This window comes from Convolutriloba macropyga, chromosome 13 (assembly GCF_964194025.1).
Source record: "Convolutriloba macropyga chromosome 13, txConMacr16.3, whole genome shotgun sequence".
In the NCBI taxonomy this organism is placed as follows: Eukaryota; Metazoa; Xenacoelomorpha; order Acoela; family Convolutidae; genus Convolutriloba; species Convolutriloba macropyga.
The window spans coordinates 33,543,078-33,569,580 of NC_134480.1; the positions used below are offsets into that span (position 1 = coordinate 33,543,078).

Below are 26,503 nucleotides of genomic sequence, written 5' to 3' on the forward strand. Positions count from 1 at the left end.
CGAAACAGGAAGTGGAGCAAAAAAGCGAGTGGTTCTGCGGCGTGAAATTCTTCACCCTAATTTTGAAGTAGAGTGAGAAAATGTTGTTTTAGCAAAAATTCGCTTTCCCACTAGTGGTTTTTTGTTCACAGGCGGCAATTTCACTTTGATGGTTTTCCCAATCCACTTATAGTCTCTTCTAGGTCTAGCTTTCTGTTTAGTCAATAGAAATTCCTTGAATTGTACGTCAGAATTGGATTGTATTGGTGCTCTGTCTTTTTAATAGCCGCCCTCATCTTCTCAGCCGGCTATTATTGCGCTCGTATTTTTTTTTTACTTCGTCAAACTTTTTTTCGCTTTACCATTTTGCCGCTTTTTCGACATTTTGCGTGAAATCTTTTTGACTTCTCTAGGCTAGTTTCTCTCTTCTCTCATTCTGCTAAAAGTGAATTTGAACATCAGTTGCTAAGCAAAACAATTCAAAATGAGCAGAGTCGGTATAAAAAATTGAAGTCAGAAATAGAAACAGGATAAACCCATAAAGCCCAATTTTAGATGCCCGCTATTTGAACGTCGTTCCTATAAGTCTTAGTTACCACCTCTAATGCTTATTGGTGTTGATAGTAGCCCCTGTAGCCTCTCTAAGAAACAGAAGTATGTTCAACTACGAAATGCCATCAAAATAAATCGGACTTAAAAAATATTTTTGTACAAAAATCTTTTTTTTTTCAATATATTCTATTCGTTCAATCCCAATCATGCTTATTGGAATCAACGGCGGCTATTTTCCGGCAATCTGCCGGGTATGTTTATTTTTGTATGATGTTTTCACACCTTTTTTCATGACTTTGAGCTTTCAGAACGGGATAAACAGGTAAAGCTCAGCGGGCATCAAGTTTCATTAGAGGCCCTTAGCCGCGTTTAGTAGTTCTTCTATTACTTAAAGTGGTGAAGCTAATGGGAAGGCCGTAATTCAAGGTTAACAGGTCATTTTCAGAAGTTTTTGAGCCCAAAATGTTGCAATTTTTTCGTCTTTTTTTGGATTTTTTGTTGGACCTGTCTGAAATTGAGGTTTGTAAAAGTTGGTAAAGGTCTTTTGCAAGACGTAATTACTTTTTTTGGCCATTTTAAGAGCTATATGTATTGCTACACCAAACATAAACACGGTAATTTATTCTAATTTTAAAAATTTTTTTTGTTGTTTCAGCTCTTGGTGTCACAATAATAGGTTATTTTATAGTTTCTAGTGGTAATGGGATGGTTTTCAACTTCACGAATTTTACCAATTTTTTTGATAAAACTTACAGTTTTCTCCAATTTCTGATATTAATTGTCATTATTCAAGATTTCAAACTCCAGCGGGCAAGAAACCTTGGCTAGGATTTGCTAATAGTTTACTGCAAAACTTTTATTGGCCATGGCATAAGCCAATTTTTTTCAAATTTTTGCAAATTGTTCTCAATTTTTAGGTTTCCTAACCTGAACAGCTAAAACATTTCCTTTAGGTTTTGATAATAGGTTTTTGCATAGTTTCTAGTGGTAATGAGGAATGTGTTTCAAGATTTTAATATTACAAATTTTAGCGATTTTAATATTACAAATTTTAGCAACAAATTGTCATTTTTCTTTGACTTCCTGAAATTTTAGTCTTTTTCCTCAGTGGCCTGGGGTTTGCTGCTATTGAGTTTGCTGGTATGTTATTGCAGAGTTTCTAGTGGCAACAAAATAGTTTTTTGTTTTTTTAGATTGCAAATATAAGGAATTTTTTAAATAAAGCTTTCAATTTAATTTTTTTTTTTGTTTTCAATTTTTTTGATTTTTTTTGTCATTTTCTGAGTTTAACTATCTTTATTGGCCAACGAAACTTTTAAATGTTGCAGATGAGTTACAAAACAGAACTCCACAGGGAAAAAATGAATTTGAACATTTTTTCCAGACACATTTTCGAAAAGTATCTTTAAATTTTTCCTTTTCATTTGAAGCATTTTTCACATTTCTTTTTGAAGCATTTGTCATTTTTTTCGAGACTATCTACCTTTAGTGTCACTTTAATCTCTTTCAAGTCTTTTGCGTGAGTTAATGGCTATATTGCATTGTGTCATAAATGGCCTTCATGTTAAAAGCTTCAAAAGTTTTAGGAATAATTGTTTTTTTTGTTTAGTTCCATTCTTTTAGTTTCTCAACTTTCGAGATTTCTTCTTTTTGGCTGGGATTGTTCAATTGATCTGCTGGTCAGGTACATTAGGTCTGTTTTTCATTCAATTCCTTGGATTGTTTTTCAGGACTTGTCCTGCTATGTTTTTTTACTTCGTCGAATAAAATATTTTAGCATTACCTTGGTTCACAGCATATTCAACATTTTGCATGAAATCATTTTGACTTCTCTAGTCTAGTTTCACTTTTCACTCATTCTGCTAAAAGTGTTTTTAGGCAGCAGTTGCTCAGCAAAGCATTTCAAAATGAACAGTCAGAAATCAGAAGTAGAAACGGAATAAACCCATAGCCAAGTTTTAGATGCTCGTTACTCGAACTTGGTTCTTATAAGTCGTAGTTACCATCTCTAAGGCTTATTGGTATTGATACTAGCTCCTGTATTCTCTCACTATGAAAAAGGGGAATGTTCAACTACAAAATGACATCAAAATAGTTCGCGCGTTAAATTTGTTTTTCTACAAAAATCATTTTCTCTTCAATCCCAATCGTGGTTATGGGAATCAACGGTGGCTATTTTTCCGCAGACTGCCGGGTATGTTTAATCTATTGTTTTAAATGTAAGTCGCACTGCAGCGCAATGGTTAACAGCGCGCCTATATTCGCATGTTTTTACGATCTTTAAACATTCAGCCTGCACCACCATGCTCAAGCTCATGAGAAGATTTGCTGGAATGCAAAATTCTCATTTTTCTTTTCGCAAAATTGATTAAATAACCTTCTACCTTATTCAGCTCAAAGGAAGATCAAGGAGTTTTATTGCCCTGCAATCTGTAGTCTATATTTTTATGTACGTAATGTTTTTGTAACAATTGTGTTCTATAAGGCATTTTCTCAGCTTTGGTGAAAATCAATGCGAGTCAACTAATTTTTTTAAGCTTTTTCTGTTTTTTCATTCGCTTTTTTGAATTCTGAAGATCTTTTCCCCCAAAGTATTTTTCCCGAAAAAAAAATTTCTGGCGCTAATAGTTTCTCATTGAAGACTAATGGAAAGTGAAAAATATCTCTTGTTTGTATCTTGAAATCACGCAGTATGGGAAAGAATAGTGACCATTTTCTTTGCTTTCTTATTTTCTAAGGGCTTTACAAGTTTTAGTTGTCATTGGATCTTTGCTGTATGTGAGTTACTTGCTTGCGTCTTGTTTTTCGAGATTCGTTCTTGGTCAGAATATTTTTCCGTTTTTCAGTTTTTGTTCATCCTTGAGTTTGATTAATTTGGCTCTTGTTAAGCGCGTCATTAATAATGTCTCAAATAAATAATAGATAATAAATAGCTCAAGGTATATCGCTAAGGTTTCACGTCGTAATTTGTAAAGATCTATTCAACAGAACAGTTAATACGTTTTGTATTAGTATTTGGGCCAAAATTTTTAATACTGCCTTTATCAAAACTTAGTTCTTTAAAAGTATTAGCAGTGCCTTGTTTTTAAAATGTATGTGGTTTATGAAATCAATTTTTATTCTGTTTTGGTGGTTTCGTTAGGTGCAGAGATTTGACTCCGACTCTGAGCGTGATTTCGGGAATTAGTGCGGCTGTTCTGTCACATGAATCAATATTTATTGACAATATTCAATATAACAATTTTCAATAATTAGGCAACTAGTGTCAGTACAATTCTTTACCAGGAACAAGTAGTAGACAGCAGCAGCAGCATCGAAGTCAGCACTATAAACCCCTGGCCCAATCTTCGGCTGTTATTAACACTGAAGCGGACACTCCAGTAGTAAGACTCAGTGGACATTTCACACCTCTGGAAAAAGCATCAAAGGCTGCCAAAAAGAAACAATCCATGGGAAAGAAAAGCCAGAAGAAAGGCAAATAATAACGGGACCACACAGTGAACTGAATTGTGGAAGAAATTTTTCGTCACAGGGGAGCAAAAAGTTTCCTGAACTGAACGTGTTTATCATTTGATACCGTTGATGTTTTGTTGAATGCTACTAGGTTTGACGTTAATTTTCTGCTCTTAAAAATATTTTGAGAGCAATAATTAAAACTTTACTTGAGTGCTGAATCCCGTTTTTAATCAGTTACACAAAATAGTTATGTTGTACAGACTTCGATTAATAAGTGATTATAATCTGAAGGTTTATGAGACTTCTAGAATGGGATTGAGCGGAAACTTATGGTTGTTGCTTTTTGGTTGTATTGAATGCGTTCAATATGTTCTTGTATCATGCAGGTGCAGTATATTTCAGTGCAAGTTAGTTTGAATTGATGGTTTTAGTTGAATCTCTTATTATGTAAAGCTATAGTGCCCATGAACCTAGAAAATGCACCATTCTAACCCTCTGTCCAGAAAAAATCAAGTCTTGGATCCTTTCTGCCAAGAGAAATCCCAAGTCTTGTGTCTTGCCTGCCAAGAGGTCACCAAGTCTTGGTTGTACTCTGCACAGAGTGACCCAAGACTTGGACCTTCTCTTGGCAGAGAGACCCAAGACTTGGGATTTCTCTGGGCAGAGACCCCCAAGTCTTGATTTTTCTCTGTCAATAGAAACCTCAGAGATCGACTCTGGAGTGTTCTCTTAGCAGCCTTGTATTTGACATGATCAGACTCTGAATCAGGCCTGGGACCTTGTCTGATTTTTTTCTGAATCAGGCCTGATGGTCTCTGGAGGCTCAGTACGGGTAGACCGAAGGACTGAGTTAGTACGGCAACAATACAATGGATTATTTCGTTTCGGTGAAGCGATTCAACCGGAGCTCTGCTGAAAGACTTGAATATTGTTGTAAATTTTGCTGATCTTACGTGTTTGGAAAAAGCTAAGGATTAGGTAGGGTGAACTAATTGGTGTTCAGACTTCACTCCAATAATGGCCAGACTGAAGGTACACATTGACCGGAGAGCTCGTTTTTGTGATGCACTGGCTTCACCCCGTGTTTTCTCAAATTGCAGTTTTATCATAGTACTTAGACCACCTATAAACAATGGTTATCAGTACTCTAAACAGCACATAGATCTAATGGTACTCTAATGACTTCACTGTCCTCTAAGAAGGAGTACTCTAAGAAGAAAACAAAATGATGGAAAAGGTCTGCTTCAAAACCTTATTGCTTTAGTTTTGAGTATAAACTTCGGGTATGTTATTTTGTGGGGTTTTCTTCCCAATTCTTATTTCCTTGAAAATCAATCGGTTTACGCAATCAGTGACGAATGGAAAATTTCTTGACATTTTGCAAACATCAAAATGGGCATATCAAAGATAGAAAATCCAATAAAACAATTTAAAATGCGTTAAGTATTTTGATGTACCGTGCTAACACAAACTGAAAAAAAAACCAACTGATTTTTTTTCAGTCATTAGTGGCTTTTACAGTTGACGTTTTCCTAGAACTGATGTTCAAATCAAGCATCCAAATTTAATTCAAGAGCTTGCATTCCTTTAAATGCGTTTCCAAGCAAAAAAAATGCGTTTCCAATGATATGGCAAAACATAATCTATACACTTTTGTACGTACGAATATGTTCGCCTTACCCCCGTATCATATCGTAAAAGTAGTTCGTTAACTAATACTTAAATACTGTACCTTTACTCTGAACACCGTTTTTCTAAAAAAAAACCTTAAGCAGTTTCAATTTAAGTCTAAAATTTCTATGCGCAATCTTATTTTAAATACTAAAATCTATTAGCACAACATCCTAAAACTTTTAAAAAAGGCCAAAAAATGGTTTATCTGGCAGCAACTCTTCGAAAACACTATGTTAATACAGCACAAAAATAAAACTCAAACAGGAGTTTACAAAAAGCACTCTGAAACTATTTACTTGACCCCACACACAAACGCACACGTCTTCCCTCCTCTCCAGTGTCACCAATTTACACCGCTTTTTATAATTGCCGCTTTAAAAGCCTCCCAGAATAACATTCCAACAAAATTAATATATCTTCCCCGGTTCTGGTCATGGAGCTAACAATGAAGCGATCAACAACAATCCAGGAACTCTTAGTTCGTTAAAATCTGAAATATAGAAACATTAAAAATTAACTATTATCATTAGACTGCCATCTGATTATTACTAGCACTGGTACCCACATTTATCTGCTTTGGCCATTAAAAGCTCCTAATTTCTTAACCATTTGTATGATATATCATCAGACAAAGTTCCCAATTCATTTTGGAAGATTTTTTTCGTCTGAACTGTGAAAAATCATGAAACAGGAATATCATTTTCTACTAATGAGTCTGATAGATTAAAAAATTCAGAATCGTAGAAAAAGTATTGATAGTGTTTTACAATTCAAATGTAATAATTTAGTACCAGTAAACGAGGGTCTGTGGCGCATTTTGGTGTTTCGTACGATTGAATGGCAGTTAAAAGCCACTACATCTGCTTTGGTGCACGAGACAACTTGGGCTTATTTCTTAATCTCAATAATTAATTGCTCTCAAACGAAGTTTGTAGCAATTATATTAGTCATATCGGTCTTTTTTAATGCAATTTTTTGCTTGACCAATTTTTTGTCTGACGTTTTCGACTTTTCGGCGTCAAAAACGGGATAAACAGGTAGCGCCCAGCGGGCATTAACTGCTCTTAGAGCCTTTACGCTCTTTCATCTAATTGTTTTGGAAATTTATGGTGTGAAGGGCGGTTTTTAGAGGCTGAAGACCCCCACTGTTGACCCCCCCCCCCCCCCCCCACACACACACACACACACACATACACACACTGCTGCCCCCCCCACTGCGCTGTTGCCCCCCCACCACTGTTGCCCTTCCCCCTCCCTCCACATCAGCCCCATGTGCACCCCCCGTGACTACTTTGGCACAACCGATCGCTTAAAAAAACGCAATTTTATACTGATTTTCACAATTTTTTTCCAGCTTTTTGAAAACTTTGTCTAATGGTAGTGGAATGGTTTGAACATTTTAACATCAGGAATTTTAGCTTTTTTGACAAAACTTGCACTTTTTTCATTTTTAACTTTTATTTTTAATTATTCACGTTTTTTCAGAGGCAGGGGCCAGAAAACGTCCTTAAGGGTTCGATAATAAGTTACTGAAAAACTTTTAATTGCTATGGACTAGCTTTCAATTTTTTAATATGACAACTTTTAGCAATATTCTTGATAATACTTGCGTTTTTTTTTCAAGATTTTTTGTTTTGAGATTTTTTCAGCTTCAAGAGCCAAGAAACTTCCTCTAGGGTTTAACAATAGGTTGCTGTATAATTTCTAAATGTAATGGAATGTTTTTCAAGATTTCAACACCACGAATTTTAACATTTCTATTAAAGAACTTGCATTTTTTTGTTTTTTTGACATTTAGTGTCATTACTCAGGTTTTTCAGCCTAAAACAAAATCTCCGTTACGGTTTGACAATAATTTACTGGAAAATGTTTTTTGGCCATAGATTAGTTTTAATTTTTTTTATCATAAATTTAGCAGTTTTTTATGCAACTTGCAATTTTTTTTCAAGTTTTTTGGATTTTTTTCATTTTTTAGGTTTCTCCAGCCTCAAAAGCCACATAAGCTCCTCTACAGTTTTTATTAAAGGTTGCTGCATAGCTTCTGGATGTAATGGAATGTTTTTCAAGATTTTAAAATCAGCATTTCTTAAAAACACCTGCAATTCTTTTTTGAAGTTTTTTGAAAGTTATCATTTTTGCGGCACCAGGGTCCTAGGGACCTCATCCAAGGTTTGATGATAAGTTGTCGCATAGTTTCTAGAGTTAATGGAATGGTTATCAATTTTTTATGACTCCACCTTTCGCAATGTTTTGATAAACTTCTTTTCAAAACTTTCGGAAAGTATTACCTTGTTCAATGTTTATGGATCTTTATGAGCCAGTGAAACCATTTAAAGCTTGAAATAGGCATAGTGGATAGTCTCTTGAGACAATGAAATGGTTTTGAAGATATTTTTATCTTGATTTTTAGCAAGATTTTGTTAAATTTTGCAATTGTTTTACTGGCCAACGAAGTTTTTCAAGTCTTGCAGATAGGTTACTTGACATCAGAGACATAAAATAGTTTTGAACATTTTCATTGCGACATCTGGAAGTTTTTTAAAATAATTTTTGCAAATTTTTAAAATATCAGATACTTGATTTATTTACTAACAAGGCCAGAAAACTAAAAGTTGCTGACTCGAATCCAGCAAAAGCTGGCCTCACTAAGCCTTGGCTAGCTACTGACGAAGCCAACTGCTCGCCGGTCGTTTGAGAGCAATTCGCCCGACGTTCCGACATTAGTCGGTTTTGTTTACAGATTGCAGTTAGGCTCTCTTTTCATAATTTTGTCTTATAGCTAGTCTGCTCCTATTTACCGAAAGGGTGTCCTTGTATACGAGAATAAGAGAAAAGGTCCGTTTAGTAAACCCGTGACTGGATGTAATGGGTGAGCATGCCATGGTCGGGGTGATATGATCGCTCGTCATTGTCTTATACGAGACCGAATTATGTCAGCCTGCGCAAGCGCACATTTTTCAACCATCTCTGAGCAGAAGAGCTTACTACCCGTCAACAACGCCAGACTGGGCTACTTATTCCTACAGGAATAGAATACCAGCAGCATTGGATGTTACAACCTTTTCTCCATTGCAACGAAGCCTTATCGCCAATGTGGCGGAGAACTTTTATGCTCTCTCAACTTCCGAGGATAGAAGGAACTTTTAGAGCTTCCAAAATTGTAGCGAGGTTGAATTTCTAGTTGTTCTTTTGGGATTCGAGTCATTTGGGTAATTTTCAGAGACAGTTCGGAAGACCCGCAAACGAATAACCATTTGGCTGATAGCATAAGGTTTTAGCCAGCTGGGTTATCTCAGGATGCCAGTAGGGTTTCTCAATCAATCTTTGTTACAGCTATTTGCAGGTTTGCAACCAGGCTGATTGCCGGATATGCTAGATTACACTCAAGCCTTTGAATTCTTGCCCTATAAGAAGGTAGTCGTTCATGAGCGGCGATAAACACCAATTAGTTTTGATTTTTCGCCAACGTGTGGTTAGCTCAAAATTCGATTTCTCTGATTTCATCTGATTCGAACTGAACTGATAATAAATGCCAATGATCGGTTATGAACCAAGATTTCAATAGTTTACAATTGAGTCAATTTAAAAGAATATACGAATGCGGTATGCACAACCATATAAGTCTTATACAGCAGTCTCGCTTTTAAGAGCTTTACACGACTTATGGCATAAGGTTACCATATATGGTTCTAATATGTTCTGTACTTGAAGCTTTTATGGTTCTGACATCGTTGATAAATGGCTCATTTGGTTTTTAAAAGGTTGTTACATGATCCATATATGGTTCTCATATGCCTTCACTCTGGCTTTTTCACTTCTCTTATTTAGTACATTGTTCATATACGGTTTGTACATGGTTCATGCATGATTTTTTTATGATTGAAGCCAAAACAGATTAGAAAGCCATACAAAATTACAACTCAGATTAATGAAAACTCACTTTAAATTTCAAATTTTAATCTCTTCCTCAACAAAAAATATTGAACAAAGAGCACTAAAAAACAAAGAGCACTAAAAAACAACTTAACAAAGAGACGAATTGATGTTGAAAGTCCTTGTGGTTATTTGTTTTGATCCCAATCATACACAAGGTGATTGAGAAGAGGGACAAGCACGATGTTTTAATTAAATCAATACGTTTGGTCTTGAATATGGTTGCTGAGAAACAATAAAAAATTGACTAATTGAATTTGTTTTCTCAATGTAGTAACAGGTTCGCTTAACTGTTATCCATACTTTTTTGATTTTTCGAAATTGAGTTTCATCGTTTTACATGGCAAAATGAATACGTATAGTCTTGGATATCTTTTCTAAGATAACGTGAATTTTTGTTTTTTTTAAGTGCCTTAACGAGTTTTTCTGCCCTCAAAATGGAAACCATGTATGTTTTAACAGTTTTTCGAAAAATTTTCGTGTTATGGCACGAAAATCTGTTGTTCTCTAGTTACCATAAACTCCATATATGCTTTTGATATAGTTGGCAAGAAAAAAATATGGTTATCAACCCGGGTTTAGCTGTGGGATGCAAATTCGGGGTATTGCTTTCCTTGCATAGTAAGGTGTACACAGCTAAAAAGACAATTTCAAGGTGTATAAGGAATGAACCCTTTCAAATCCCAGCTAAATGGAATAACAAAGGACACTTATTCATAAACGTGGGTGTGCAACTCTATGCTTTTTTGCCCAAATTCGGCTCGCAATATATAAAATTAACAGAAACACAAAGATAGATTTGAAAAATTTTTAAAAAATACCCCTTGGAAAATAGTTAGTCAGAGTTTTTTATTTACCTGTTAGTCGCACCATTGTGCTACAACGGGAGAAAAATTTTTGGTGACCTTCGTAACATGAAAAGGTTTGTTTGGCAAATACTGTCATTTCAACAAAAAATACAAATGAGTTCTTTTATTGTTGATTTTTTATCTAAATTTAGTTCCTAGCACCCTGTTGATACAAAGAACATGCTATACCTGAACTATAAACTTAACAAGTGATCGCCAAAAACGATCATTTCGCCCCACAAATTTATGGAGCTGCAGTTGGTTTTTTAGCAGCTAATTGTTTTGCAAGAAATTAGTCAAATTTTGCAAAAATAGGTTAATTTTGCTCTAAACTATCTCAAATATTATCAAAAAAATTCTCTCTCAATTGATCCAAAATCATGCAACTCTTGCCGTACTAAAAAGCTAACCAACTATCATGCAAGTTCAAAGATAAGTATAGTATAGCAAAATTGGTAAAAAAAGAATTTAACATAGTTGATAAAACAAGGCAAAAAGTATTGAATTTGGACTAAAATTGATGCTCTAAATTATTGAAATGCATCAGATATTCACAGCTGAGCTTATAGAGAAACAGAAGTTTTGAGAAGAGTCACTGCATTTACCCAAGAGCAAATCAAAACCCACCTCCGAGTCTTTAAGGTCATAGCCGAATTATGCCAAGTAGAAGCGCTATGATTTATTGCAAAATTTGAGTCTATAAAACATTCTGCATAAATTTGACAATTTCTTCCATAGGACTTTCACATGATTATTCAATTTCTGCTTTTCATTTATTTGAACTCCATTTAAGCCCGGAGATTTCTCCAAAAGCCGTCAGTTTCAAGAAATGTGTCTTATCCAGTTCAGTGGCAGTTTTTCTTAACATGTATTTTCCTGTATAATCAAGGGGAGTATTCACCTGATAAGGATTTTTTTTACTCTTTTTATGTTTTAGAACGGTGTAAGCGGCGTACATCGTTGCGGTAGATTAAACACAGAAATCCGTAGTATCGTTTATAAAAAAAAAATAGGTGTGCCCCGTACTGAACCTTGTGGCATGCCGTACTTTACTTTTTGAAGACTGGATCGTAGATTGGCGGAAATATTACCTGTTAGCCAAATAAGATCTTAAGAGCTCTTCCATGTGACCTCTTTTTCCTACAAACTCCAGTTTTTCGAGGAATATGCTGTGATTGAGTGCCAAAGTTTTCTACAAATCTATGAAAACTGCAGCTGTCTCTTTGATATTGCTTTCGCAGTCCTCTTCGTCACTTTCCGAAAAGTTACAAGTGCTTCAAGAGCTCCTTTTCTTTGCCGAAAACCAAATTGACTTTTATTGAGCAAGTAAAAGTCATACATTTTGGGATTAATTTTTTTTTGAATTTCAGCTAAAGCTCATAATAGACTATTTAAGTAATTTATTCTGTAAATGTTCGACTTTGCCAAAACTACCTCCCATATGATTTGCCAGAAAATAGCTCTCTTTAGGAATTTTGTTGGGAAAACTGCTTTCGAAACAGTTTTAACTAGGCATGTAAGTGTCGGAACTATGGCGGATTTTTGTTCTTAAGTTCTATATTTAGTCCAGCATGATATTTGCTGAACTTATATCTCAAAGGGTCACTTGTGAATGAAATCACTTTTTCATTAGTTGGTATCAAAACTATCTATTGAAATTTGTTTAATTTAAAATTTCTTCCAAGAAATTGATTCTATAAAAATTTTGAATTTCGAGAAGTGATAACCTGTTGCTTTTTCCTTCATTTTTTTTCAAAATTCTAAATGTGCTAAAGAAATTGTTTTTAGTTCTTTCTAGCATCCATTGTTAAAAGATTTTTCTTATATTTTTTGTTTGCTTTTGGGTCTTGCATAGAGTTTTGATAGGACCACTCTTATTCATTGCTAAATTTATATTATTGTTGTTTATCTAGCGTCTTTGGTGTAATTTGTTCGAAATGTTTTTACAGTGGTATATTGATTTGTTTTTGTTCAGTAACATTTTTTGTGAACATTTCCAGGATCAAAACATAATTCGAAGAATATATCAGTGGCTGAAAAATGTCAGAACAATTTGGAATTTTGAAAATAATTTTAGTAATTTTCTATTGACGGATCCTTCAAAAAATTTTCAGATGGATCAGATTGATTTGAAAAGTATAGTGGTGAGTCAATGAAGTTTTTTAATTGGTGTCCTGTTTTTAGAAACTGTATACAATATCTTACCTGTTTTTGGTTTTCACTGTCTCCCTAGTGCATAAAACACACGACGTGCCTTATAAGCTATATGAATCAAAAATGGTTTTGAGACCTTTAATTTTTTGTCGTTTCTGCTATAGTCAATATTTAACTCTGCAGAATCAAAATGGCTGAACCTAATTTTAAAAGTAAAAATTTTCAGTTAACTCAGGATTTCAGGAGAAATTTTTGCCGTGCTTGTGTTTGTTTTAGATAGACAACCGTTAACATCCAGTTTTCAGCGTTTGTTTTCCAGTCAGTTTTAACCATTACCAATTGACACTTTTTATTCCTAAACTTTTGCACCAATTTTGCCTGTTCCCTCTGCCATACAGCAATGGAACGCCGAAACCTCCTTTTTGGGTTTTTCCCTATTGCACGTAATTATTTTCTTTATTAATCAATTGAGATGTAATCTGCCAAATAATTGTTATTAAGCCACATTTTCCTATTGCATAGTGCTTACTGTAAAGTAGTTTGCTGCTTTGAAAAAGCTTAAAACTATTGTATTTTTGGAGGTTGATCTTATATTTGAACACCTTTATCCTAATTTGCAACTTATTTGCAAAATGTCATTTGAAATTAACGGCCTGATGAAAATTTCTTTACTCTTTTTTAAAGACTCACTTATGTTTTCAATTTCTGCAATTTTTAGCGTATAAGGCAAAAAAGGATTTAAATCATGACGGAAAGGGCTATGTCTTATTTCATTTTGCAGTGATTATCGCGAGCAAGAGAAATGAAAAATGAAAATTGAATGTCATGATATGCGGGTGAAAAAGTTTTTTTCTTCTATCTGCTGAGGATTGCTGGCAGATATAGAAACTAATTTAAAAGTTTTATTGAATTTCAGAATTGTCTGCGGATTACAACTTGCAGACTTGAAACACTGTTTTACTCAATGGTTTCCTCAACCATTCATCTCTTTGCATCCTAGTAGCAAAACCTACACAAAATTAACATTCATGTTTGAGAATCAGAGTGTGCAACGGCGATCAGTATTTCTGTTCTTTTTTGTACAAAAACAGTTTCTCCTGTTAAATTGCCCTAATGTCATGTTCAATAATTTGATTCAGCTTTTTTATCACAAACATTATCGCAATGATGGGTTCCGGATTTTATTCGGATCACTGACAAAATTGACTGCTTGGAATAGTGCCTCGTTTTGGGCATTTTTAAGAATTACCGAGAACACAAGTTTTTGCTTGACGTAATCAAACCCAGTTTTTTTGCTGCGCTTGTTTCTGAACTCTTTATTTGTGGAGTCTTTCGTTTAGGTATATATTGAAATTGATCAGAAGACTTCTTATCTTCATCAGTTTTTTTGGCTCATCAAAAAAGTAAAACTTGCAGATCACTGAATCTGAACATTTTTCTGAGGCAGATCCCGGTCACATGGAAAAATTTTGTACTGCTCGCATTCATTTTTAGTTAGCGTTAATTGTTAAGAAATGTAACATCATTTTTCAAAACAATTCGATTGTCTCTGGAGTTGTAAATTGAAATACAGAAAATCAGGCAATCTTTAATTGCATATTGTTTCTGAGCTCTTAACATCTAAATTACCTCATTTTCTTTCTTTTCCAGGTAAAGAATTGTTTCCTCTTGTTTTCTGTTAGTGTCGATTTGACTTGATAAAACTTTCAACATTTTTTTTTTACTCAAAATTGTATTACCGCTCATACTTGATGCTTCAACTGCACAACAGCTATTTGATAATTCACCATCCATAATAACTTGCAAGCATAAATGCAATGAAAAAAAATTATTCCGATTTAATTAAAGTTTTTGAGTAAATTTTGATTGAAATGTTTTCCTGGGTAGTCTATTACTGAACCGATATGTATCAGTTTTTGTTTATTTTACTGTTATCTGGGATTCAAAACAATCAAGCGACAGTGGAATTCAGAATATGTCTATATAATGTATTTTGATGTTAGGGAAATGGCGAAATTAATTGACGTAAGCAATGTTTTTTTTTCTATAGCTTGAAAGAAATAATAGAGATAAATGACCGACTGTTCGATGCGCTTTCCCTTTTTGCCTCTCAACTGGTCAACTGATAAATGACAACAGGGTCATTAAAAAAAAAGTGACGATCAATTAGAAAATAATAAGTGTTTAAAATATACATATCTTCAATTTCCATTTTCTATTTTTTTTATTTTACTGTTCATTTTCCATAGGTTTGAATACTTACCATATTAATTGGTTGTACATAAAATTATCTCGTATTTTGTAATCTGCTCGGAACCAATGCTAATTTGATTCCATCCTATCCCATCTCATCGATTGAAAAGGTCTTTCATATCAATCAACATTTTTCAACACGAATGGATTGAACAGAATTATTTCGAAATCAAATATCTAAATTTTTCTCGTAGAAAATCACTCGATTTTATGTTAAAATTGCATCTCGTGCGAAGAGACACAGGAGGGATGATGGTGTCAACATGAGCGTCTGTTTGTGTATATAAAGTGCTCCGAGGTACTTGCATATCTGGTCGCTACCGACAACGCCAATTTAATCAAAGCCGGTTTCGGTTTCCTCTCTCTTGTGAGAATCCAGACATAATTCACTATTTCTGTTCCTATGGGTGTGTTAAAACGTCTCTCTTTCGCACAGGAAAACAGAATAATGTACTTGTTAACGTAGTAATCCGCTATTCGGACTTGGAGTGTTTCGGGTGGAAATCGAGGCCTGTGAATGTTGAAAGTGAACTGGTCAACGTAAACGGTGTAGTCTGAGGGAAAACTAGCAGATCCATTTAAGTGTTGTGTAAAGAAACTGTACTGCATGCCTTTGATGTTAACATGGGTATCGGTTTCTGAAACAGAAGCACTAACTTCTGCAAAATTTTCATCTTCAAATCCAGGCAATAAAGAGCAACAAAAGTTCAATGGAAAATTATCAAGTGAACTTGAAATTTTCATTCCATATTTTTTGAAAAAAATGAGAGAATTTTATGCTAAACCCTCTTTTTTCAGAATTTTGACTTTTTTGAAGGCGTCCCAGGATAATATATGGGGTATCAAATTAAAGCACTCTGCTATTATTGGATTCTAATTCTCTCAAGGAAAAAATTTTGGTACTAATTTTCGCTACAAGTTTGTTCATTTGTGCTTAAATTTTGAATTTTTTTCGAAAATAGGTTCTCATATCGCTGAAATTATAAGACAAACTGCATTCGAATCAAACTTTTCGACAGTACCTAAACAGATTCTAAAAAAATGGTGCACTGAAGGGTAGGGGGAATTAGCCATATTGGGCGATTACAATCCAAAGGCAAACTCATATTTCTTCACGCAATAGGACAAGTTTGCCTTTTTCGTATCACTGCTCCCCGTTTGCTTTTTAGCAAATGGATCGGAAATAATTTAGTAATATTGAAACAAAATATGCCAATCCGAGTCGAAACCGAAATCGACAAAGTTTTGTATGCAAAGTTTTACAGATTTAGTCAAAAAGATTAAATTAAAGATCTGCAAAGCAATAGCGATAATAATATATTCTCCCATTGTACGTTGCTGGGTCAACCAAAAACCTTTGGCTCACAGTTGATAGCAACTTATTCGTAGATAAAATCTCCAGGTATGGTTTCAAATGCAAATTTTGAGAAATTCTATAATTACACCTCAAAAACATACATCAGTTTGATTGCTTTGACTAATTGAATTAATCGTAGCGAAATAAATTGTGGAGTTCCCAAAAAACCAGTATTGGCCCTCTGCTCTTTACGCTTTGTATATCGTCCTATTTGCTGTTAAAACAAATATGTTCAGAAAATTCGACGAACACGAAAACATGGATAATTATAACGCAATATTAGGTTGCTGGAAGGTGACAGGTTAACGCCGAACATTTGAAATGCGATTTCTTTGGCTGCGTTTCAGTTTCCCTCTGACAAGCATATTACAGTTGAAAAACATGATACCGTTGCGGCTGCTCAAAATAATCGGTGAAGCGTACTAATTTTCACAATCCGCTTCATGAGTTTTACGCCCGCTCGGTTCATTGCTTCGATTCCACGCATCTAATAAACTGAAAACCTCGTTGAGTTTATTAGTCACTAAAAGCCTGCATGTTTAGTTGACTGAAATTAAGAATATCCCTAGTGATAAACTATGTTCAACCTGGCACTGGATTTTGTAAGGCTACAGTCAATTGGTAGTTTGGTTGCTATCTTGTTGGATGATTGTTCTACTGATTAAAAAATTCCTGATCGTTAGGTCAAGCAAAAAAGTGGACACAGAAGACAAAAACTGATTTAAAAAAATAAAATTTTTTTCTTTTTCAGACTGAGAGCCAACTGCTCTTTGTAAAAGTTAATGAACAATCTAAACACAACAAAAGTACACTAATCAAACAAATTGATCAAAGTATATTAAAAAAACATCCATAACATTGTGTTTCCCCATTTCTAACTGGTAAAGAAAGTAAGTGCCTAAATTTTTTCTTGACATAGCAACGATTAAATGACTGCGCTAAAACTTTCAGTGCCTCAAGCATTGATAGAGATTACAAAAAGTTTGATTGCTCACATTCATAGCATTTGAATATAAGTGCACATCTGAGAGATCAGAAACCACATTTAATAAAAATGAAGAAAAAACTAATTTTGCGTCATATAATTGAAAATAGTCATATTTGTGGATATGTTGCCTTTCGCTTCGTTGTCCACTTCAGTGTTGGCTTAGAGGATAACCTGACGAGGTGCTAATACCTAGCGCCGGATGTCTTTTCCAAAAATGGGGGGCAAAAGTTTCAGACTCAAATGTTTAATTTTTAGTTTCTTACAAGTTCTTACAAGTTTTCATTTGTTAGGATTGATACTTCAGTTCAAGATGTCTGTTGGTTCAAATTGCTGATTAAAAGTGGCCCAATGTCGCCGCCTCTAAAACATCATAGAATATTGACGCCAATTATTCTGCTGTTCAGATGAACAAACCAATTTGACAGTTGGTAATTAGACAACGCCATAATTACTAGTTGAAAATAAGATTATATGTCCCATTTTCTATTCTGTGAGTCATCTATCGTTTACACAAGTTCTCCTACTTTTAGGTTGCGCACATACTCTTTCTAACAATTCAATCTCTTGTTCAACTGAAGAAAATACCCGCGAGCACATTTCTCCAAGATCACGTCGGCATATATCTTACCGGATGTCAAATCTTCGTGATCATTAATAACTGCTGTCGCGTTGAGTCTTCGATCTACAAAACACATTGTTGCACAGCGTCTTTCATCAGTGATGCTACGGTTGTCCAAGCCGGCGAACTTTAACTTTTTGACTTTTTGAACCAGTTTTTTTCACAGATCTCTCAAAATTTTTTGCCCCTGTGAGGTTGACTTTCCCTTTAAAAAATTTCGTGAGCAAAGTCACTTTTGATCTAAGCTTTGTCCTGTTTGTCCATCCATCCTTTCATTTAAATTAAGTTTTGTGTCGTCGTCAATTGGGACAGTTATTTTTTGACAGACCCTGCCGCTATGTCAACTGATGATGCTCGTCGCTGTTATCAGAAACAAAAGATTTTCAAATTAAAGTTTTAAATGGGTCTATTCCAAAAAACATTTCAATCGGAGCTTCGCTTTGATTTTTCGGTTCAATGCCCGCTGCGCTGATTTTCCCTGGTCTGTTATAATCGATACCGGTTGATAATGTAAATTCCCTTGAAATTTGTTTTTGTTTGATTCAACTCTCTTCGCTCAAATATCCCGCTTCGACATCCGTGTCAATGGTTTTCTTATGGCGTTTCTTATCAAATCTTCCATCTTTAGGTGTTGTTCTGGAGACTTCTGTTGCTCCATTGCTGGATAGAAATTGGTCGGCAACTTCAATTCTTCTATTCTATATGTCCAACCTCTTATTGTTCATCGGTGAGTTGTTTTTTTTGTTCGAACGTCGATATTAACGGTTGTTTGTCTATGGAAAGACCGCTGAGATCACATTTTCAACCTTTTAACAACAGCCTATCCCAGCACTTCTTCAACTGATTTACCATTTTTATGTCTGCTATCGAGGTTCTTGTTCTGGAAAGTGTTGTTGTTTGCATTGCAGGTAGTCAATTGCTTAGAGCGCATCCAAATTTTGATATGGTTGCCCACAGATAAGTTTTGTCTTCTGAACTCTTGAGATCTAATTGGTAATGCATATTGTAGCTGTGTTGACCGTGAACAACCTGAAATTCTTTTGTCTTTTATTTTTGATTTGGTAACTCTTCAGCTGTTGGTAACTGTCTTTCAGTTCTTGTAGGTCCACATCCTCCAAGGTCAAATTTTCTGCAGGTCTAGGTTCACCATATTTTGAATTTTTTTGAACAGAGATTTGCGCTGTTGTCAATGACCGGGACTTCTTATATGCTGAAACGTTGATCTCTACCATTTTATTCTTGGCGTCTATTGATACATGAATCTTTGCTACCAACAGGGACACATTTCGGCCTTGAAGTTGATGTGTAGACACGTGTGTGACAAGTCTACGAATCTGTAATTTTGCAAAAATCATACATTGCAAGCAGTTTTAATCCCGAAAATCAATTCTTAAGTTTGAATTAAGGCACTGGGAGTCGTCCTTGAGTGATGCGTAGTATTTGAGACAACTGTTTCGGCCTCTTTCCTCGAAAAATTGCTATGCAAAATTATTTGGTGTCGTCTTGAAAAGTTGGATTAACGCAATTGATGCCTTTGCAATTCTTTGACAGGTGACTTGGTCAAAAACAAATGAAACACAGACGGATCTACTGGACATATTCTCTATTCTTTCATTTTAGTTTTTCTCAAGCCCAAACACGTGATATCTGTCATTGAACAGACAATCTAAGTTCATTGGTTAGCTTGAATTTTGACCACATGAGGCAAAAAGATGTCAAGAAGTCACTCGTTTTTTCGTCGATATCGGCTTCGAAATATATTTTGCTCAGGAGACCATTTGCTGTGCACCCAAGTTTTCTTAAATAGCTGCTTTTTCTTTAGATGCTAGCTGCGCAAACAATCAGTTTATCTCCCTGTATTCGAAGATTTTGTTAACTTTACAGCCACAGATCTTTCAAGTCTTTCAAGTGAAAGTCAGTTTTTTTATTGCTGAACTGAGCACTCCTTTTCTTTTTAGTTGATCTTTTTAACCCTATTCCCACTTTTAATCAAATTTAGGATGTTGACAATACTCAAAGAATCATTGTGTCTGACTGGGTGTTGAGTATACTTTTTAATATGGGCATTCAGTATTGTAACTGGTCTACCGTAATTAACACTAAGTATATCTCAATTATCGTGCTATCATTTTGCGTTTAATCTCATCCATGGTATTGTTGTTCTTGTTTTTCCCGTGGGACTGGTCTTCGCTTACAGTATCTCCCTCTTTCAACCTTGCTGCCTTGTTTACTATAAAAACAACATTAAAGAGACACAACTGCTTTTTCCACTGTAAGGGAAAACTGTACCTGAAAACTCTTTTCACAACAGGCTGATCAATGACTTGGGGAGAGTTTTTAGGGCTCTGTTCACTGTGCTCCTATTTTGGCTCTTCATATTGTGTACACTTCATATTGTTTTTTGCACATATATTTCTGTTGTTTCTATGTGTCTGTGGAATCAAACAACCTCTATCTCTACAGCAGATTCCAATTTTTTTGGAATTTTTTCTTATCAGTACAATATGGAGCCTTTACTGCAGTTCCCCTTCTTCTAATTTTTTTCCTTTGTTTTCGTTTTCTCGCTGTTGTTAACTCAGACTTAGATTTTTCCTGTTTAGATGATTTTGGAGACCTGTTTTTTTGCTGTAGCTCTGACAGCAACGTATATCTTGTCCCTTCTGCTGCAGTTGGCATAATTTAGCAATGCTGAGTGTTTTGTCTTTTTTGGTATTAGATTTCTTGTAGGAAAGCTCAACAATTTCTCTCTTTGGAAATTAAAATTTTTGGCTTGATTTCAATTGTGGTGTATTTTGCATCACTTTTGCTATTAATTGTGGCTGCGACTAGCAGAGTTTGGTTTCCATAACCCTTAGTACGCCTGCACTGTTTGATCAGGACTAGGTACTTGATTTTCGTTACAGCAGAAGATTCCAGCTAAAACTATACAAATAAGACATTCAACCTCAAAGCAAACATGAAACTTTTATCAGCAGAACAGCAAAATGACCCGATCTATACAAGCTACAGCGTCAGCAAAATTCCTTTTGGTTATGATTGTTGGGTTCCTGTGAACAAATAAGATCCTGATGATCCCAGTCCTAAATTTGGAAATATGTTTTCGAGTTCTTAAAAATATTACCCCAATGAAAACGTTATCGCACTGCACTTTTAACCATTAGAAACAAATAATATCGGATGAAGTATTATATAATATCGGACGTATTAAAATTATACCTTTTATCGTGAAATTATCAAAAACAAGCAAACACGCATATCTATTTGAATTCACAAGTTGTATAACTCATTCGCAAAATGCGAAATTAAGATTAAAAAAATAGAACGAATCGTGAGATCAATCAGCTAAGTGAAATATTATATTCTTTTCTGATAATTTTGTTAATGAGTCTGCATTTTTTAGTTCATTTTGTTTTATTTTCTTCGAAGAAATCAATCCACATTTTTTAGTGTTCAAGATGTTTTCATTATTAGTTCCGATTTTCAAAAATAGCTTCTCTTTTCCGCTGAAACTTTGTAATTACTATTTGATCTGGGTTTTTAGAGACACAATTGCTTGCTTCTTTGTTTGGTTAAAATCAGCTTTCTGTTTTTATGTGAAAAAATCCATCAAGATATTATTTCAAGCGCGTAACCAGTTGTGAAGAGTGATCTTAGCATTCGTTCGGTACGGGGCTAAACGGAAACTAAATTTTATAATTTAGTTGTTATTGTAAACGTACTGAAAAGGAATTATGAAAGTTACCTAATTGGCTGGCGTAATCATCTTTGTCGTTTGTTTCTGATGATGTTTCGAATTGGAATTGACAGCAACCTAGATCCTTCTGCACATGAATTGGTAGTCTGGCCACCTCATACCATTTACCCATTATGTCATTTCTCCGGATTGCGTAAGTCGGGGCCTTGAACGAATTAGTTGTCAAAATATATAATGTTTAATAATCAGGGAGGGGGTACAAATTCATTTGTTTTTTTGAATTAGAATGATAAAAGCACTCAATTTTTCAATCGCATTGCACAGCCAAAAAAAGAGGTAAAATTATCTATTGCCACTAGGCTACCATTTTAAAAGCGTGATTTTAGCAACTATAAATGTTTATATTCTACTACCCTACTACATCTGGTAGGGAAGGGGGCAAATCACCATCATAGTCTCCCCATCAGGAAATTATAGTCTCCATTATGGTATGATGACTGTAATGGGGGGGGGGGGGGGGGTGATGGGAAGGCCTGAATCTTCAAACTGCTTTGTGCGGTATCTTGATTTTTATCTCTTAACTTCGAAAACTAAGAGTTACAGCAGATATCGCATATCGCTATAAAAATTTTAAACTTTTAAGGGGGTGGGATGAAGGGGGGGGGGGGTGCGCTTCCAGGTGAATACGGGAAAAACAAAGGTGAATTTGCTATTTTGACAACCTCTTCCGCAGGACAATCATAGCTCCAATCATTGCGGCCTCGTAGTCGACCACTTTGCAAAATACCGAATAATGGATCGTCACACCAGCTTGCTGTGATGAAGTGTAACAAAAGGAGCTTTAATGACTCAGGCATTATTATCAATTATTTGTTTATTTACCAGGTAAACGAGAAATAGATTTACCAGTAAACAAGCAAAACAATTAGTCGATCTGGTTACTGAACTCAAAGCACAATTAAAACACATTAAAATCGGGAACTGTTGAAGTGTAAAGATGGAAGCGGTAACATCTTCTAAAATTTAAGGTTTCGAAAATCATCCAGAAATGAAGGATTTATTTTTCATTCAGCAAACGAGCTTCCAGTTGGAACGGAAAATTGAACTGAGATGTCTTAAAAGAAGAACCAAATTTAAGCTAACCTTGAATTACGCCAACAAAGAAAGCGAATTCTAAGTTTAAACGAGTACAAAGCTAAGAATAGCGATTCAAATTAAACTGATTAGAATAGCTGAATAAGTAATTTTTGAAATCTGACAGACATTGATTTATAGACCTACCTCTGAATTCTCACCCACATAAAAAAAACCTTAATACAGATTTTAGGGACTAATGGACTAATTGTATCAAAGTTACGAATGACCTCCCAAAAAACTTACAGCTTAAAAACATTTTCTTTCCCTTTGATAAAAAATATTTTTTGGTAGAACTCGGATCTAACTATCTGAACCAAATTTAACTTAGTAGTGGTTACATACGATCCAGGTTCACCATTTTTCAAGAGAGATACTTAGGAGTACAATTTGTGTTAATCAGTTATTGAATAGATACTAGTCAGTGAACTGGTCCCGATCAATTTTGTTGGCTGGGACTAATCATACTGAAATTAGTGTATTCTGGTTGCTATAGTTTTTGGTTAAATTATCCTAAACATTTAACAACTGTTTTTTATTGAAATCTCTCTATTTTTAGGGCCTAAAAGTTGCTTTTAGTTAAAAAAGAACAAACAAGTAGCTGCTCGGTTTTCATAGGAATTAACAACAAGCTGTTCGAAACAAACAAAAACTTTTAATGATTAACACTAGGTGATTTGTATTTATTTAGCAGTTTTAAAGTAGAAGAACTTAGAAATGTGTACGTTATTTTATCTTAGACTTTTAGCTGCTGTTTTTTATTAAAATAATTTTCTATTTCTAGGGACTAAAACTTTTAGTTTGAAGCGACTAAACACATAGCTTCTTGGCTTTTATAGGAATCTCTTCCTATTGTCTGAAACACACAAAAAAATTTAATGATTACATCTAGGCGATTTGTAATTAAGTTGGTAATTTCATAGAGAATATGTGTACAGTTTTTTAGGACTTAGTAACTTCAATTCATATTTTAGTTGTGCAAATTATTTCTTCAAAAAGCTTCTTTTACCCATAAGTTCTCTATATAATTTAGTTGGTGACTATATAATATCACGATCAACCAATCAATTATCAGATTATGTTAAGGAAAAGAACATGGTAGACAGCTGAGACGAATGCGTGCATCTTCAAAGAAGGGTAGTTCCTCAGATTATTAACCAGCTGCTCTTCTTTCAGAAGACTATATACAGTACTTCTCTCTGCGGATAGAGTTGCCTATTCATAGACGACTTGACTTGTAGCCTAAACCATGTAGTATGAAAAGTTGCACCAGGTAGACACTAACACGGTCAACTTTTACTCTGAAGAAACTGAAGTGAATAGATCTTAGGTTCCAATTCATTTGTGTCAATTTGCGACTTATTGCGTTGTGGAGTGGAAACCGACAAGCTGTTCACGCCTTATACCATGTTGTGTTTTTTTGTTAGTTGATGAACAAATCAATTTTAAATATGGTACCTCGCATAGTTTTCAAGAGAACCTGGTGTAGATCTCAATAATCCATTCAACAACTTCTTTTAATTATAAAAAATTATCTGATTCGGGAAAAACTATTAAAGCAGAGACGCTGGAAGCTGTAATTTTGTGCTACCGTTTTTTTTATAGTTAATTGAAATGTTGTAAAGCCTCAACAACTTCAAATAAGTCTTATAACAACCCTTTTCCATTTCAGAGCATTAGTTTTATGAGATAACTACCCCTTCCTGAGGTTACCCCCTTTCAAATAGTTATATGTTTCTAAGTAGATTAGTGGAATTATTCATAGGATAAGACCTGCATCTTAAATAATTACTTATTTTTTGGCGACCACAGAGGGACTCGTCTTATTTGAAGGCGGAGTGATGAGAAAGAAATATACCAATCTAACCACTGTGATTAGCTATTCTTTTAAATAACCAACCATCCATTTTCTCAGAAACGTTCACAAATTGACAATCTGTTGATTTGAAAATTATCGCTTACTATCAAAACGGTATTGTTGATTTAAAAATGTGTCAAATTAATTGATAGCTGATTAAACAACTTTTAAACAATATACTAGAATGACCGGTTTTGAAAGACTGAACTCACCCAAAAGAGGCATCTAGCTAATCAACTAAACTGATAATGTCATTTAGCTGTGATTGTCACGGATTTTAAGTTTTCCATTCTCTCAAATTGTTTCCTGAGAAATCATTTAGAAAAAATCCTGGTCGTTGAAAGATAAAAAATTAAGTTTCCAGTCGAAAACGAAATCAAAGTCTAATAGGAGCTTCCTTACCGTAAAACTGGTTTCGGCTCATCTAAATATTCTAAAGGTCAATTGACACATACCTATAACTTATAGGAGAAAAAAAGCACACACTAAAAATTCAAATGAGATATTTAATAAATGACCAACAGGAGGTCAAATTCACCGATGCATTTTGAAAACAGGTCCCCGAACTATGAATTATAAATTTGCTTGAAAACAAAAATTGGTTGATATTAAAACTTGGATAAGAGATAGAGATTCCACATTAGTTTAGATTAGATTATTTTGATACAAGCTCACAACTTGATTTAGAAACAGCTCTAGGCTACTAACATCCATAGACCAAGAACTAGTCAACTTCAGAGTAAATTACGTAAAATTGTTGTGAGCAACCACATTCAATTTTGGACACTAAATATGAAAAACACTTTGAGACTTCTAGAACGATTTAGGCTTTAACCAAAGCCAAGCCCTGCATTAGGTAAACATAGCCTTAGGCTGTTATGCCTGGAAGTTGTATACAGTCCTCTACCAACCGCAAGTAGATAATGAACAACGTCCATCGATGAAACAGCATCAATGCCGATCTTTGAAAGTGAAAGTATGGATAATCACAGTAAAATTTGATTTTCAACAAATAAGTCCGAGATTTGAAATAACATTTCGATACAGGTTGGGGAGCACGCTAGCAAAACTCACAAAAAACCATGTTATTATTGAAAAATCGAAGAAAAGAACACAGAGATGTATAATTCAGAAAAACAAAAACAAAAATCTGATCGAAACAAGCAAACTACGAATAGTAGCATTGGCTCAAAGATAATAAGACTATAAGACAACAAATTTTTACCTACAAAAAATAGTAAAAAAAATGCGCCAAAAGTGCACTGGGATTCTCGGTTGGAAATGTGAAGTGAAAACAATCCAGGATAATTTATTTTCTGAGAAAAATAAACAAAAAAACAGTGAAGAATTACTATGGTCAATTGAAAAACGTGAACGCAGACTAAAAATTTACGGTTACGAAATTTCGATATCAATACCGGACAACCATAACAAATCAGTGACTTCTGAAAAAAGCTAAATTCGAGAAAGTTTTTCCAGAATTCTCAAAAACATACCCTGGGAATACTGGAAGGAATCAAAAAGGCAACTATCTAAGCGTCGTTGCTCATAAAAGATTTTAACATTTTAAGTACTAGTCATTTGAAACACCATCAAAACATTGAGACTGTAAAAGTGCAGAAATTTTAAATTGAAAAGTGCTGAAATTACTTGAGTGAATCGAGAAATCAGCTCCATTCTTAACTATCACCTCATCATAGCTCATGATAATGTACAAAAAATAGTTAAATGATATACCCACTGAAAAACCTATTAAAAGTTGAACTAATGCACAATAGGGTGGCCACTTTTTGTAATGATTGAATTCACGCTTTAGCCTAAAAACGAGCAGCTTATCAATCAGTTAAACTGATCACTGTTCTAGTTGGCAACGAGCTCAAGTTACTAAGCTCTGAGTAGTCCATTGAACACAAACTGGATTTCAGAAAAAGCAAAAACGCCACTGCACAACATGAATCCTGAAAAATTAAAAAGTTGAGAAAGAAAAGTAAAAGGGGTATTTTT

At 34.6% G+C, this 26,503-nt stretch overlaps 3 protein-coding genes across 3 annotated transcripts in view; 2 read left to right on the forward strand and 1 right to left on the reverse strand.

Moving 5' to 3' along the window:
* Positions 1 to 4,215, forward strand: part of LOC142351794 (uncharacterized) — a 338,941-nt gene extending 334,726 nt beyond the window's left edge. The window contains exon 14 of the mRNA XM_075403974.1: positions 3,817 to 4,215. Within this exon, the coding sequence (XP_075260089.1) occupies positions 3,817 to 4,013 (197 nt within the window). The 3' untranslated portion in view covers positions 4,014 to 4,215. The remainder of the gene's footprint in view (positions 1 to 3,816) is intronic.
* The window catches only part of LOC142351796 (angio-associated migratory cell protein-like), a 217,581-nt gene that overhangs the window by 122,281 nt on the left and 68,797 nt on the right, over positions 1 to 26,503 (forward strand). The window lies entirely within an intron of this gene.
* LOC142351927 (uncharacterized) lies at positions 14,963 to 22,436 on the reverse strand. The gene is made up of 3 exons (XM_075404193.1): positions 22,230 to 22,436; positions 21,556 to 21,712; positions 14,963 to 15,487 (listed from the first exon to the last, which is right to left on the reverse strand). The coding sequence occupies exons 1-3, from the start codon at positions 22,362 to 22,364 to the stop codon at positions 15,108 to 15,110; spliced, it is 672 nt and encodes a 223-aa protein (XP_075260308.1). The 5' UTR covers positions 22,365 to 22,436; the 3' UTR covers positions 14,963 to 15,107.

Bases quoted from the DNA above. Each gene is read 5' to 3' on its own strand.
- LOC142351927 (XM_075404193.1), bottom strand. From the start codon at position 22,364: ATGCCTGAGTCATTAAAGCTCCTTTTGTTACACTTCATCACAGCAAGC. The intron at 21,713-22,229 runs GTTGTCAAAATA...AATTCGTTCAAG, and splicing joins ATGATTGTCCTGCGGAAGAG to GCCCCGACTTACGCAATCCG. The intron at 15,488-21,555 runs GTAACTTTCATA...CTTCTGTTTCAG, and splicing joins TGATTACGCCAGCCAATTAG to AAACCGATACCCATGTTAAC.